General features: G+C 41.4%; 1 protein-coding gene across 8 annotated transcripts in view; it reads right to left on the reverse strand.

Moving 5' to 3' along the window:
* ZNF462 (zinc finger protein 462) overlaps positions 1 to 16,354 on the reverse strand; it is a 151,896-nt gene that overhangs the window by 19,589 nt on the left and 115,953 nt on the right. For all 8 annotated transcript variants that reach the window (XR_008375223.1, XR_008375221.1, XR_008375222.1 and 5 more), the window contains exons 9-10: positions 14,407 to 14,543; positions 4,302 to 4,525 (exon numbers count right to left, since the gene is read on the reverse strand). Coding sequence is in view for 5 of the 8 variants with exons in the window: in XM_053566593.1 (XP_053422568.1) it covers positions 4,302 to 4,525; positions 14,407 to 14,543 (361 nt within the window). In the remaining 3 variants the exon portion in view is untranslated. The remainder of the gene's footprint in view (positions 1 to 4,301; positions 4,526 to 14,406; positions 14,544 to 16,354) is intronic.

The following is a 16,354-nucleotide window of genomic DNA, read 5'->3' on the forward strand; positions in this document are numbered from 1 at the left end:
GTGACACAAAAACTGTTTATCTTACCAACAAATTGTCCAAGTGCTCTAAAGTGGCTATACCACTTTACATTCCAAATGGCAATGTATGAGATTCCAGTTTTCTTATATTCTTGCCAACACTTTGGTACTATCAGCCTTTTTAATTTTAATCATTCCAGTGGGTGTGTAGTAGAATCTTACTGTTGTTTTAATTCACATTCCCCTAGCGGTGAATGATGTGCTGTTTTTTTCCTCTTTTGACACTTGTATCTCCTTTGATAAAGTCTCTACTCAAATCTTTTGCTCGTTTTTAATTAAATAGCTTATTTTCTTATTGAGTTGCAGGAGTTCTTTATATATTTTGGTTAAAGAGATTTGTTAGGTAATTACTCTGAAAATAGTTGCTTTTCATTTTTTAGTCTATTGTTTTTCATTTTCTTAATCATGTCTTCTGAAGAGCAAAAGTTTAATGCCCTTTTCATTTTCTTGTGTTTTCTGCAGAGTAAAAGTTTAATTTTGATGACATCCAATTTATCTACTTTTTACTTTAAACGTCCACAGCTTTTGTGTCACATATAAGAATGTTTTCCCTAATTCAAGATCACAGAGTTCTCTACTGTTTTTCTAAAAGTTTCATAGTTTTAGCTCATGCATTTAAGTTTGTGTTCCTTTTTGAAGGAATTTTTGTATAGAGATGGTCAAGGGTCATAATTTGCGTATGTAAATCCAATTGTGCCAGCATCATTGCAAAAAAATTCTTTCCCTGTTGCCTCAATACTTTTGATGAAAATAACTGACCACATACAGGATGGATTATTGTTTGATTTACTGTTCTGCACCACTGGTCTATGTATCTATCCTCATGCCAACTTATAGTAAGTTTGGAAATCAAGAAGGGTTAGTTCCTTAAACAAGCAAAGAAATATAAGAAACATGAAGAACACTAAAAAGGTATTGCATATACTTAAAGTTTCTTTTTAAAAAGTGTGTTTTTAAATGTGAGATGTGCAAGGTTTTTATTTTTATTTTATTTTTTTTCATAATGTCATGGTTCCTTAAAATATTGTCTTCATCTTTTACAGGCACTACTAATAAATGGCACTATGATAGATAATTGTGTTGGGAGCAGGAGGAAGAAATGGGAGTGAGTGAAAGAAGGGAGTGTGAGGGGGAGTAAGTCTTGAAATAAAAAATGATTAGTCCTACAACTTTGTTCCTTTTTCCACACTATTTATGCTATCCTAGGTCATTTGAATTTCCATATAAATTTTAGGATTGGCTTGTAAATGTCTAGCAGAAAAAGCCTACTGAGATTTTGGTAAAGATTAGTTGAATGTGTAGATCAACTTGGAAAGAATTACCAATGTTGAGTCTTCTACTTCATGAACATGGTATATGTTACATTAACTTAGTTTTTTATTCTTCCAGAAACACTGTACTTTTCAGTGTACAGTTCCAAAGTTCTTATGTTGAATTTATTATTATTTTATCCTTTCTCATGTTATTACATAGAAAATTGATCTTCTTTAAAATGTCATTTTCAGATAGTCCATTACTATTACATAGAAATACAACCTATTTCTGTATATTGACTTTATATCTTGAAACCTTGCTGAACTCACTAATATTCCAGTAGCTTTCTTATAGATTCCTCAGGATTTTCTACCTACAAAGACTACATTATCTATGAATAAAAAGTTATATTTCTTCCTTTCCAATTCTCATGCCTTTACATTATTATTTTCGCCTTACGGTACTTGATTTTGTTTTTTGAATTGTTAGCAAGCTTCTCTTTAGTACCGTATACCTTGACACCCAAAATCTCTTTCATGAATGCTGAAATCAGACTACTACATGCCCTTCCCCTGATGAATGATCATTTTTAGCCAGAGTACAATGCCACCGCCTATCAGCCAACAATTCTGTTTTAATAGCACTACCACCTTTATTTACAAAATAATGTTTGGACAATTATTTTATAAATTCTAATTGCATTTTGTACTCTTGAGGGAGGAAAAAAGGACTATAAATGAGAAAAGGACAGTTGAGAATGAGTCTCATAAACTTAGTAACAATTTAGATATGAACGGAAAGGATTAGGCATGCTAAAAGTGGAAATTCCTTAGATTCAACTAGGTGTCCATGAAACTTAATAAGCTGATCAATCATGAGAAGGAGGAAAATTAAATATCAGTGTAGCATAGTCAAAATATAACATGTGTTGGTGATTTTATATGTTTTAGGTCTTTGGGAACACAATTCAACTAACACATATTCTGATGAGCATATTGGGTATCAATGCAGGGGACATATAACAACTTCATTTAATCTTATAAAATTCCCAAAAAAGGTATAAAGACTCCCATTTAAAAATAAGAAAACAGAACCAGAAATTTAAGTACCTTGCTAAAGTCCGTACCATAACTGGTGGAGACAAGATTGAAACTCAAGTTTTTTTGGCTCCAAAAGCTCTAAATTGAGCCCCTACTTTCCTGAGCAACTCACTTCCCTCATCCATCTCTCAAAGCTTCAGCATACTACCCACTGCTCAGGAAGCCTCTGGTTCCGTCTGTTTCAGTTTCTAACCTCCTCTCATTTCTGCAGTGACTGACTAGTTAGTGTGCAACAACTGAGGCAGGATTTATCTTTCTGATCTGCTTTCTCCCAAAATGCCAACCTGAAGGCTTGAACACTGTAATAAAAAGGTTTGAGGTGTTTATATAAAGAAGATACATGTGAATAAATATAGAAAACTTGTTTTGAAATCAGTGAGTGGATTTCCCTTTGAGTTTAGGGAAGAAATGCCCAGAAAGTTTGAATAAGAAAAAATATCCAAGTTTTTCAGTGAAGTAATTTAGGCTTTTCCTCTTCTGTTTTCATTATTTTGGGGCAGACACATTGAAAAATGAATGAATTCCCAAAGCAGAGAAATTACCACCAAACCATTCAATTGTGGACAGGTGACAAAGCCCAGCCTTCTCTCTCAACATCCCACAGGAAAATTCTAAACCTTAGATACAGATGATTCGGACATAAATCTATATAACTTGGGTTTGTGAGATTGGAAAAGGAGAGCTCTATTTCCACTGAAGACCATCCAGAGCAAAGAAAAAGAAAAGGCTCAAAATGCTTCACTTCTTGTGACCTAAGTAAACACACAATGTTATGGGCTTGCTGGCTAACTAGAGAACACTTGGATAGGATATTTTCATTAAATAAATGCTAATCACAGCTTTTCCTGAACTCTGAACAGTACACCAAAGCAGAAATAATTGTCCTAGTCCATGCGTGATGTGCCAAAGGAGCCCTGTGCAGAGTGAGGAAGCCAACCTGTGTGATTTCTACCCTCTGAGCAGCAAACCTTGGGAAGATAATTTTTTTCCACAAATCCTCTTATATTTTTGTCCTGTGCTAATATGATCTTTATCAATTCTTCTCACCAAATAAAACATGTATTATACGATCCTTATAATGTCCATATATATAAGGTGATGCCTTCGAAAATTTTTGCAGCTAGCAAAATACTGGAAAACAACAAATGGGTGTGTGGGGGGTTGTACACTATGCGCCTTCCCCAGCCCCGCCCCGTCTGTCACCTATGTTTGTAAATAAAGTTTTCGAGGAACACAGCCCATCCACTCACTTATGTATGGAGATGGCTGCATACTTGCTCTAAAGGCAGAGTTGAGCGGTTGCCACCAAGACCACATTTTAGTCTGCAAGGCCCAAAATATCCACTCTAGGGCCTTTATAGAAAGTTTGCCAAGTCTTGTGATAATACATTTCAGATAATACAGAAAAATGTTTCTGTTATGGTGAATTAAAAAAAAAAAGAAAGATACAATATTTTATGTATAGCACAATTCCAATTACATAAAACAAATGAAAACATTTCTAGAGTAGAGACCAAAAATGTTCAGCTCTTGGATGTGGGTGGTGGAGTTAGGGGTGATCTGCCTTTCCCCTGCTCCACTTATGTTTTATAATTTTCAAAAACGACCTCACGCAGGTCACTATGAAAGTTTTGAGATAGACTATGTTATGGTCCATTATTTCACTTCCAAGAAACACAAGTCCATAGCACCCTTTCTGATTCACCTGTGCAAGTTCCAACTCGCTTGGTTGATGGGTGTTGCTGGGAGAGTTTCATTTGTTTCTGTCAGTGCAACTTTTACCTTTCTTGATTTTTTGCATTATCTCAAAACTTTTGTAGTGACCCATGTAACAAAAAACTAAACCTCACTTTACAAATTATTTTGGGTCCTGTCTCTGTGCTGTACAGGGGTACTGAGGGTGGGAGGCCGGAGGTGCTGGGCATGTACCTTATGCTCGTCCCGAAGGTGGCTGTCCAGTTCCTCCGTGTGCTTGGTCTCGTAATAGCAGAGCTGGCATTTGTAAGGTTTCAGTTCATTGTGCTTTTCTATGTGCTGCTGGAGGCTCTCGTCACTGGAGCAGGTGAAGGTGCACTTATCACAGCGGAAAACTACTCCCTGCAAGTATTTTGACAGTTTGGAACGGCACACTTCAATGGGGACAACTCGCTCTTCTGTGGAAACAAAGCGAATGGAGAGATGGGGATTTTTACTGATGGTAAGCAGATGTTCTTTCTAAAGAAGACATTCACCCAGTCAATTCAGCCATTTCTTGAGGGTCTGTGTCCATGAACACTTCCCCTCTCTGACTGCCCCCCTGCACCCGCTGACAAACATATTCCTTGGGTATAAGTTGGTGTTTATAAACCAAAACTCTTGTGTACTTAATACCCATTATGACCTATGACTAGAGATGAGGCAGGCTGGAAAGTACTTGCCAGTTCCTGAATGGTGGTGACCAAGGCAGAGAGAAGGAATGAAGTGGCTGCCATTTTCACCAAGGCTGATGACCACTGACAATGACCATTAGTACACCCTCCTTCCTCAGCAAGTGTTCCTGCGGCTGGATTTATAGACATCTTCAAGGGGGGAGGAAACTGGCATTAACTGGGCACCTCTGGTACGTGCTAGCACCTTTCCACCCACAACTCTACAAGGCTGGAGTTATTAAGTAACTCTCCAAAAATCACAGACTTTTGTGATCGGCAAAGCCGAGATGCAAAGCCAGGTCTGCCTAACTGCGAATCTATCATTCTCGCCGTTTCCAATCCCATTCATCCCTCTTTTCCCTTCCAAGATGCTTTCAAGAAGACTATTCCCTTGTCCTGAAACCAAGGGAGTCTCTGATCGAATATCAAACCTGAAAACAAAGAAACCTGTACACTTTCATTCATGAAAACTCCAACTCCAACTATGAAGACTTCACAAATGAAACCACAGTGGGCAACACTCCCGGAAGGTGGGAGGTCTCCTAGGAGGCCTGGAGGATTTGTGCCTTTTCATACAATCTGTAATCTGATTGTCAGAAGGGAAAAAATAAAAGAGAGAGAGGATTTGGGTGCTTTTCCCATTAAAATACCAAATGCTGTAGGGCTGGAAATGCGTGTGCTTGTTTATTCTGCACTCTCTCACCCTTGTGTTTAACTGCTCAAATTAAATTTCACACCAGTCTGCCCAGAGTATGGGCGCACGCGCCAGATAACCATAACTGGGATAAAATTAAAATCTGTGCTATTTATGCAAGAATCAAATATAGCGTGTGTTTTCATGCTGTGTCTGGATTTCAGAAGACTCCGAAAGTTTACAAATGGACGCACACAACATATACTTATATTATTTAGAAACAGCAATGTATTATTAAGTCAAGAAAGCATGACTTATTCCCAGAGTCTCTGAAAAGCAATGTCTCCAGAGCATCAGTATTTTGTGTGTGGATGCGACGCACTCTGAGTCCTCCCTTGGTTGGTGGCCTATCTTTGGCCCCTGGGGAATTTTCCTTACCCAATGTCATGTCTTAGTCTCAGCCATAACATTCAAACTACAGGGCAGTCCCTGCCTTAGGAGTACTTGAATGCAGTGATCAATCGGACAGCAAAACCCTGAGCGGAGGAGGCCTGGAAGATGGTGTCTGCAGCATACTCCCCTACACAAGGAGTCAGTCGCTTGTTTAGAAATATAAATATCTCTAAACCCAATTATAGCAGATAGCTACGAAAACATGATTATAACGCAATCCACACTTTTTTTTTAAGAATAGCAAATATTTAACAGTTTTATAACCATTCAGCTCCATGGTTTGATGTGCACTGAGGAAGAATAACGCTTTGACGTAAACTGGACAGTCTAATGGACCTCACGTTGGGATGTTCTATCCCTCCGGCCCAGGGTTTCTCAACGGTGGCACTGCTGACACTTTGGGTCTGGAAAGTTCTTTGTTGTCGGGGGCTGACCTGTGCATGGCCTCTACCAACTGGGTAATGGTTCATCCCCTTCTCCCCAGCTGTAATGACCAAAACCGCCTGCAGACGAACATACCCTGGGGAGGAAGATCAACCCCAGTTGAGAACCTCAGCTCTAAGCAAAGTGCTGGGAATAAACGGTGACTGCTCTAAGTTAAGACATAAACTGCAAGCAAGCTGGTGCCCACAGCAAAGGGAGGGGGTGCAGGCCCAACTAGCCCACTCTCATGTTGGGGTGCACCTTTACGCTCAGGACGTCATGGGAATGTCAATGTGAACTTTGCCGCCCCTTCCTTGGCACGGTACCCCCTTGCTCTCTCCCCAGGTGCTCTTGGTTTCTGTCTGGCTATCCCTCCTTGCTGCCACTTTGTTCTTTGGCTGTGGCCTGTCCTGCCTGCCCCAAGTCTGTCGACATCCACAGACAGAGGTGGAGAACAGCTGGTATCACTTTCCACATAATGAGGCCCCCACACTCTAAAGATAGTCATTCAGTCACTCCCTGGCCTTCACTTCTCCACCGTCAATAATAGGTTATTTTCAAACTTAAAAAACAAACAACAACAACAAAAAAACAAACAAGTCTCCTTTTCAATTCCTCTCCCACTTTGGTTAGTTTTCTTTGCAGTTTCCAATTTCACTATGTGTGTCTAAGTGAATGTTACACAGAGTCATGAGCACTCAGAATAATACCCTGGAGTTCAAATAATAATAATTAATGTGGACGCCACCATGGTTCATTAAGTGCTCACTATGGTGAGGGCTCTGTTAGGCATTTGGCCTTCACTTTTTATCCTCATAACACCCTGTGAAGTCAGTTCTGTTTTCCTCAGTTCATGGATGTAGAAATTGGGAAGTGATCAATTAAGCTGCCTTCTCCAAGTCACAGCTCTGGTTCGGGACAAAGTTGTGACCTGGGAGCACAGGTCTCTCGACCTCTGCCAGAGCCCTCCTGCTGCACCCCTGGTACAAACTCTGGGGGAACATTCAAGCTGTGTGCAGGGTGCTTATCAGCCTTTCATGCCTAATATTTTAAAAATGAGAAAGCCACCAACTTCTAAGGTGACCATTAATATCTGAATGTCTTCCAAGTATCTTCTGGATTTAAACAAAGGCCATTTCTGCTTCCTTACTCTGAAATGTGAGACTTCCCATTTCTAAATTAAGTCATTACCAGTGTACCAAGTCTCTTAATTACATGGGCTTTTACTAAGACATCAATTTTAGAAAAAAGATAACTTTCTCTCCTTTCTAAATCATGGCTAGCATGTCCAAGCTTAAAAAAAAAAAAATACATCAAACAAACAAACAAAAAAAAAACCAGAAAGATTTTAAAAGGTGGGCAAATGACCAACAGTATTTTCTGAATGAGGTTATTTATAATTGAGGCAAGTAAAGGACATAAAGTTTATGTCTGGAATGTTTCCAGGTACGGACAGGCCCTGCCTTGGCTACAGAAGTTCAGCACTCAGGGTTTTTTTCTACGGGGGCAGTGACAAGTGTGGGTCTTTTTGACTTCACACCTCTCAAAATTACCTTGGTAAGAAATCAGGGCCTGAATCACACTCATTGTGACTCAGCTTCTAGCACTGGCTGCAAAAATATTATGACTTCACCAGTTAGACTACAAGATGGATTGTGTCTCTCATCTCCTCCTACTCAAAAGATGCTTGGTACTGCAGTGGGACACAAAACCCAAGAGGCTGGCCCCACAGTAATGTCACATTGGAGCACAAGTGTCCCAAGGCACAACAAGAGCTGGGAATTGTATGCTGTCAACCTCTCGTGGAGTTCAGTGGAAAAATCTGCAGAGTTGCAACTATGAAGGGGTCACTTCTGCCCAAATCGGTGGAAAACCATATCACGGTGGAGTCCAGAATCATCAAGTACAAATTCTTCCTGAAAGGCAGACCACAACGTACGTCGGTTTCCTACCCAGAGCATGCCAAGTCTAAATGGATTTGGAAGGATTTAGGAGTCCTTCTCTCCAACAAACTCTGTATGCAAATTATCATTTTAGAGGAATGAGTGCCTCTTGGGGCTGAACCAAAGACTGACTCTTTAAGTCAAAGAACAGACAAAGGCCGAGTACTAGAGAAAGCCATTAAGAAAATAATATTATTATTTTTTAAAACAATCATCCAAAAATATAACCATAAACAGACACACACACACACAAAAAAAAAACAAGCAAAACAGCTCCTGGTGAGAAGTATTATGTTTTTCACGTTAGTCAGGACATACCCTCGATGTAGAGAGATGGGAATAGTACCTCCAATTCTAACAGCAAAGATATTTGGTGGGCTTGGAATGGAAGATGTAATTCCACTGAATAACATTAAAGACTGGAAATCTCACTGTAGTTTTTTTTTTTCCTCAAGAAAAATGACATTGATCAGATAAATTAGGGGAGATTACTTCTGTTTCCAAGACTCCCACTTGCAAAGTTCAGTTAAATTAAGCATTTGTCTACGTTATCGGGAAATAAGAAACTTAAAGTTAATATGCCAACTGGAGATCAGCAGTAGTGACTGCACAGCTCCGTAATCACAATGTAAATATTTGGCAAAATCGCGTTTCATCCTTAAAATTCAATCTGTGCCCAGTTTTTCAGGCTCACTATGGGTGTGCAAGGTGCATATGGGCAAAGCTATGCATGAGGCACTGTGCTTCCAATGGTATAAACTCAAAAGAAACATACCCAGGAAACTATTTACTCACTTGTCTGTTGTCTCTCTTCCTATTTAAGTTCTTTCAGTGCACAAACCTTGCCTGGCTTCCTTCATGGCTGTATCCCAAGAGCTTCAAACAGTGCTAGCATTCTCTCTTCCAGATGCCAAGATGCCCAAAGGAAAGAAGGCCAAGGGAAGAAGGTGTCCCTGGTCCCTAATGTTGTGAAGAAGCTGGAGGCCAAGAAGGTGGTAAATTCCCTATTTGAGGAAATGCCAAAGAATTCTGGCATGGGACAGAACATCCAGGCCAAACCTCACCTGCTTTGTCAAATAGTCCCACTATGTCCAGTTGCATGGCAAGGGCTCTCCGCTATACACAGTTGAAGGTGCTGCCTGGGATTAACAGGTTCACCAGAACTTGGGCTGCCAAACAGGCAGGCACCTGCAAGGACAGACCAGAGACCAAGCAGGAGAAGCAGCAGAGACTGTTAGTCCAGGCTGGGAAGAAAGCTGCTGCGAAGGGGATGTCCCCACTAGAAGGCCACCCATCCTCTGCCAGCGGGTAATACTGTCACCACCTTGGTGGAGAACAAGAAGGCTCAGCTGCTGGTGACGGCACATGTCATGGATCATGCCGACCTGGCTGTCTTCCTGCATGCACACCCTATTGTGGGAAGATCGGGGTCCCTTCCTGCATTATCAAGGGGAAGGGAAGGCTGGGGTGTCCAGGGGCACCTGCACCACTGTGGCCTTCATGCAGGTCAGGGCTAAGCTGGAGGAAGCTCTCCAGACCAATTACAATGACAGATATGATGAGATCTGCTATTGCTGGGGAGGCAATGTCCTGGGTCCAAAGACTGTGGCTTGTATTGCTCAGCTGGAAAAGGCAAAGGCTAAAGAACTTGCTCCTAAACTCAGCTAAATGTACTGTGTTGGGTTGTGTGCACATGAAATAACAATTCTCCCTCAGAAAACAGAAACAGAATGTTAGCCTGTAGTAGGTATTCAGTACATATTTGTCACATGAATGAAGACCCACCAAAAGTCCTTCCACCAACTTTGTCCTTGAAACAAAAGTCTCAGGGCTTAATTTTTTCTCTAGTTAAACTCATCAAATCATGACCAATCTCACCAAACGTTGGTGTGACCCAAGTTCACAGTTCCTGAAAGTGATGAGTCTACCAATCCTGTGCTTCAATCTTTGCTCCATTAGTATTTGCTAAGTGTCTCAATACTGATCAAGATTTGTCCTGGCCTCCCATTTGTCAAGTGCATAAAGCTCAAAGTTTCATATTAGTATCCAAGAGGTCCATGATTTGGCCAGAACACATTTCTCTGGTACATCTCATATTCTGGCCAGGCACTCAGAAATGTCTAATACCCTTCTACAAACATGTCCTGCTGACCTTAGTGGTTTATTAATTATTCCTTTTCCTATGCGAGGGGTTGAATAGCGTCCTCCAGAAATTTATGTCCATTTGGAACCTCAGAAGGTGACTTTACTGCGACATAAAGTCTTTGTAGGTGCAGTTAGTTAAAATGAGAATCATACTGGACAAAGGCAGTCCCTAACTCCAATGCCTGGTGTTCTTATGAAGAGGAAAGAGGGTGATGTGAAGATGGACATAGAGATTGGGGTGATGTAGCCAGAAGCCAAGGAGTGTCAAGGAAGCCCAAGAGTCATCAGAAGGTGGGAAGAGGCAAAGAAGCCTTCTTATGTTGAGCCTTCAAAGGGAAAACAGCCCTGTCAACTTTTTATTTTTTTGAGACAGCTCTATCCAAGCTGTTGCCCTGGATAGAGTCCTGGGCTTCTCAGCTCACAGCAACCTCAAACTCTTGGGCTTGAGCGATTCTCCTGCCTCAGCCTCCCAAGTGGCTGGGACTACAGGTGCCCGCCACAATGCCCGGCTATTTTTTTTTGTTGCATTTGTCATTGTTGTTTTAGCTGGCCCAGGTCATTTCCTAACCCACCAGGCTTGGAGTATGAGGCCGGCACCCTACCCATTGAGCTACAGGAGTCATTCCCCTGCTAACTTCTTGATTTCAAAGTAGGAGTCTCTACTGTGAGAGAATGAATACATTTCTGTTGTTTTGGTCACTTATTATAGTATTCCCTAGAAAATTAACATCCTGCCTAAGCCTTCTCTGTTGAAATGTTATCATGATGGCTCAGTTCGAAAGCCATCCCTCGCTGTCCCTTTTCCCTCCCCCAGGCAGAAGCCACCCTCTAGATACCCATCAGTCGCTGTCTTGTATGTACTATGCACACATTCATCTCCTGGGGAGGGAAGGTGTTAGGTCTTATGTACTACGTCTTGCCCCCAAACCAAGCATGCCCAAGAACTTGGCAGGTAACAAGTAAATAATGTTTGCTGAATCCAAGAGCAAACATCATGCTGTCTTCCACCACGACCACCATAAATAAATCCCTGAGTAGCTCTCATTCGCATTTCCCATAAATGCAATGGTTTCTCCTCCCTCTTCTCCCTTCCTAAATGTATCTATCAATTTGTCCAGACAAACAGCTATAGGAACTCTATTTTTGCCAGCAGTGATTCTGTCTCAGGGCCAGGCCAGAAGCTGTTTTTCTTGCCTTTCATCACAAGTATTTTAATTAACTAAGGTCTCAAAAAGATCTTGTACTAAGGGCCCCAGAGACCAAAGATGTTTATTCATCCACATAGCAGGAAGACAGGTGCAAAAGGAGCCACTTCTTGTTACTATAAGATGAGCCCCAAACCGACACTTCAAGGCAGACACCACACCCTGTTTCATGATGCCTCAAGACCGGTTTCCCACGGAGCTGCCTTTCTGAGTTGAGATAGGCACCAAAGTCAGCCAGGACAAGGGGTCCGGCTGTCCTGTGCACTCTGCTACCTGTGGGTCAGTGGCTCTTGTCAATGACCTCCAGCCCCATAGATAAGTTAGTCCTCACACCCAGCTACCACAACCACTGGAACACTCAGCAGGGTGACATTAATTTCCCAAGGCTGAGACAGTGATGCCTGGTGGGTAAGGGGAAGGACTGAGGGTCAGAACAGTCGGGCTTAAGAGTCATTTGACCTTAGGTTGCTCCTACTTTCTGAACTAACTTCCTTTTCATTTGGGATAACAGTCATAGCCACCACATAGATTTTGTGAGAATTCTATAGGATGACATATCATGAGACACTCAGTACAGTGCCTGTTACCTAGGAAGTACCCAGAAACACTAACTATTGATGTTAATGCTATTGATGTTGGTATTGTTACTATTAATCCTCGAATGCCCATGTTCTTTAACAGATTGGTGCCTTCTGACCTTGAGAGAAATCAGGATATTATCTCCATAAGCAACAGGAGACTATAAATAACGAGCATCAGGGAACATCAGGTCAAAGGACTGGGGCTGACGACGGCTTCAGTGCCCACTGGTTGGGTGACTCCAGCCTGCCTGGGCCCTGAAGAACCTACCCCCATGGCCTCCCCTGGGTATCCAAACTCCTGGTCACTTTTATCATATTTATAGATGAACTTTCCGCTGGTTTCTTCTTACTTTTGCATTTGTCCCCAATTTTCTCCTTTGTTTCTAATGCTATATAGTTCTGCACGAATGCCTTTAAGATACCTTAAATCCTTTGTAAAATGAAGTACAATGCAAATAAATATAGTAAATAAAAAGATAAATGTGGTCTTTCTTAGCCTCAAGTTGCACATATACACTAAACAGGAATATAGGTAATAGTACCATCTCTTATGATGCTGTTGGATGATGAAGTGATTTTTCTGCTTATAAGCAGCACTCTGTTAAGTGTAGAAGGCGTGAAGGGAGTGATTGTGGTCTTAATGGTTAAGCTCTATCTGCCTCCCCCTTTGCTGTGTTCTCAGGGAAGGAAAGTCATTGAGCTCATTAGGCATCGGAGCTCTGATCCTGCCAGGCAGCAATATGGGAAAAGAAGGGAACCAACCACAGAAAGTGAGGTGCCACCGTTTCTGTTTGCTCATCAGCAGCACTACTGATGGCCTGTACCCAAACTGGGACAGGGCACAGAGCCACTGCAACACATGGGCTGGGGGACCGGAAGCCAGGTGACCGAGGTGAACACCAGGGAGGACAACACAGGCCAAGAATTCCTGCTCAAGTGTTCTTACGCTGCTTTTCCCAGCTTGCAGGTGGACGTCCTAGCCAGCAAGGGTCTCCTGTCTCATTACAGCGCAGTGGGAAAGAGGGAAATCTGAGCGTGTTAAATTTCAGCCTTGTCTGCACAGACATAGGTGAGTATGTCATAAAATGTATTGGCTAAAGGCAATGACACAGGGGAAATGTGAGAACCTTTGCTGACATCCCCCACATATCCAGCATTTCAGAGTGAGTGACACCTTAGCAGGAAAGCAGACAACACACATTGTTTTCAAGGCACGTGTGTGAAACACTGAAGAGCTTCCCATGGCTAGAGTTGAAGAAAAAGGAAGAGGAAGAAAAGAAGGGAGGGAAAGAAAGAATGAAGGAGACACAGAAAGATCAGAAGATGAAAACAGCGATCAAGACTCGAGATGGGTATAATATCTTTCTATCCACCTGTGGCTTGAATCTTCTCAGGACAGAGCAGGTTCTACATAAAAGTCTTTTGCCTCTCAATTGAGAGGAAGCCTGTTATTTAACAATGTTTTAATTAGTCAAGAGTAAACTCTACTCAAAGAAAGATCACAGTGGACCTAAGAGAAGTATCACTGTTTGTCACCAGGAATCAACATTTATGGAACACCCGTTACACCATCATTACCAAATCCTGCTGCACACATGACCCACTGGGCCATCCGTATAATCATCTCTTTTCATGGATGAGAAAGGGGTTAAACAGAGGAAACTTCAAAAGCAAATGTAAATCCAAAGGTCACGGATTTTTTAATGTATATTAGAATATATGTATCATTATTTGGGTATGTATATATATATACATAGAATATTACAATATATAACAAATGCTATTTTAAAGAATTCTTTCTCCTCATTTGTTTCAAGGGGAAGTCTACATTCTACTTTGAAAATCTTTCATTTTGGTCTTCCACAAAAGAATCTCTAGCAACCGTATAGCTCTTCACCCATTCTGTTTCCTCGTTCACTCCATCTCTGCATTTGACACAAGGTCACGGGTGGCAAAAGATGTAGAATGTGAAAATCTCTCATGCTGGGAAACCCTACAGAAGTGTTCACTGCAGAATCCATCACCTTTGCATCCCTGCAGGTGGAGGGCATCCTCTCAGCATGAAGGTGTCTTTGTCCTGTTAGCTGTCACTATGGTTATCACTGTGGTTTCTCGCCTGGAGATAAGGCGAGGAAGAAGGGCCCAGGATGGCAGTACCACGGTCGCCTTGAGGGAGCTTGCCTAGAGCATGCCCACGTTTCCCTCCCAGCTGGACCCAAGGAAACTGACTTAGGGAGGTTACCTCGGTGCAGCACGATGTGGTCGATCATGTTGCGCTTGTATTTGGTGTGATAGAGGCAGAGAGGACAGCGAAGATCTTTGGGGCCTTCCTCGGGAACCGCCGAATGCCCAGCTTCCATGTGCATCGTAAAAGCAGATCTGGGAGAGAGGTGGGGAGCGAGGCAATGAGTGTGATGAGGGTTACTTCGTTCACAAACCTGCGGGCACACTCTGCATAGGAGCCCAAGTGCGGCACTCCCGCTTGAGGGGCTAAAATGAAATCTGTTAATCATGTTTGCTGAACACACGTTCCTTGGTCTTTCAACCAGTAACCGAGCACCGTCAAATGGTGGTAACTTCTTTTTGGAAACTTGGCCACTTGGCTAAATTGAGGGTTTATCTTTGAAAAGAGATTCCATAAACATCTTATTCTTGAAAATTAGAAATTGCCTATTAAAAGTATGAAAATAAAATTCCTACGAGGAACTATTTTTCATCATGCTTGGGAGGAGACGGGCTATCTCACAACCTGGCTGATCTACAAACTGCCTATGTGATCTGTCGCAGGTAAGGGGAGGCAAGTTGTTTAGGAGGTCAACCATCATGATTAACAATTAGGTAAGCTAAACTCAACACTATAGTATGAGCTTGCTGGTAGCTGTTGCCTCCTCCTCCATCCTTTTCACATCTTTGAAATTTCTAAAGTTTTAAATGCTTCATAAAAATGGATGAAACTGAGTTGAATGGGCAAAGGCCCCTTCTCATGAACCCCAGTGCTGCTTTCCAGAGACACATGTACAGCTGTCAGTCGCCCCTTGTTATCTGGGTTCTTTAGCTTTTTCTCTGTTCTAAATTACACATATATACAGAGGGTGCCAAAAATACATATACACACATTTTAAGAAAGGAAAAAAAAGTATTAAAGTTGTAATCCTCAATATATACCAAGAACAAAAGATGAACACAAGTCACATTTAATTTCTACAATTACAAGAGGTGCTCAAAATATATACATAATATACATATAATATATGACACACAGAAAACATCTCTGATAATGTGAACACATGTTTCTGGCACTGCCGGCATATTTATCTGAAAAATGACTGGAACACATTAATAGTCTGAGATACAATACATTTCCTAGTACATGCTAACAACTAAGAGGCTGGTGGGAAGATGACTTGTTCTTTTTATAAGTCTTCTTTTTCTTTGGACGTGAAGCCTAATTTCCATAGCATCTCTGTGTGAGTCTGTACTGAAGTAGTCTGAAGGCTCAGATCCTGATTGCCATAGAAGCAGGTAATAATAACCTCATATCTATAATATAATGTCTAATCTCATGTTGTTATAATAGCTTTCTATCTATATTATTATGACACTTATTAATGTTTGCTTTGTGCCAAGCACTATTCTAAGCAATTCAAATACACTCATTTACCCACTACTCCCAAGAGCCCAATGAAGTAGGTACTATTATTATCTTTACTTTACGAATAAGGAAATGAGGACACAGAGGTTTAGTGACTTGTCCAAGGTCACACAGCTAATAAATGGCAAAGCTGGGATTCAAACCCAGGCAGTCAGCCTCCACACCTGTAACCACTAACCTAAATGAATGTTATCTCACAGGATGAGACTGAATCACAAGAGAAGTCCAGATTGACTGGTAGGAAGCATTTCATTTTTTCATTGTGTTCACCAATGCTGTCATATATAGGAGTGAGAGTGACTTTTGATTATCTTTTTCTAGTTTAGAATAATCTCTCTACGATTGCACAAATATCATATTCACAGTGCTGGGGGTCTTGATTCTCTATGTGTCTTTCAATAGTTTAACCTTAAGAAATACAAGGATTTTCAATAAGAGATGCAGCAGGGAAGTCACTTCTCTTGACTTTGACTCTGGTTGCAAGAACGTATTTTTCCCCCCAAAGACAAAGAACAAGGGATGGGGGATAGTTCTCTGA

Source organism: Nycticebus coucang, chromosome 2, assembly GCF_027406575.1.
Source record: "Nycticebus coucang isolate mNycCou1 chromosome 2, mNycCou1.pri, whole genome shotgun sequence".
Lineage (NCBI taxonomy): Eukaryota > Metazoa > Chordata > Mammalia > Primates > Lorisidae > Nycticebus > Nycticebus coucang.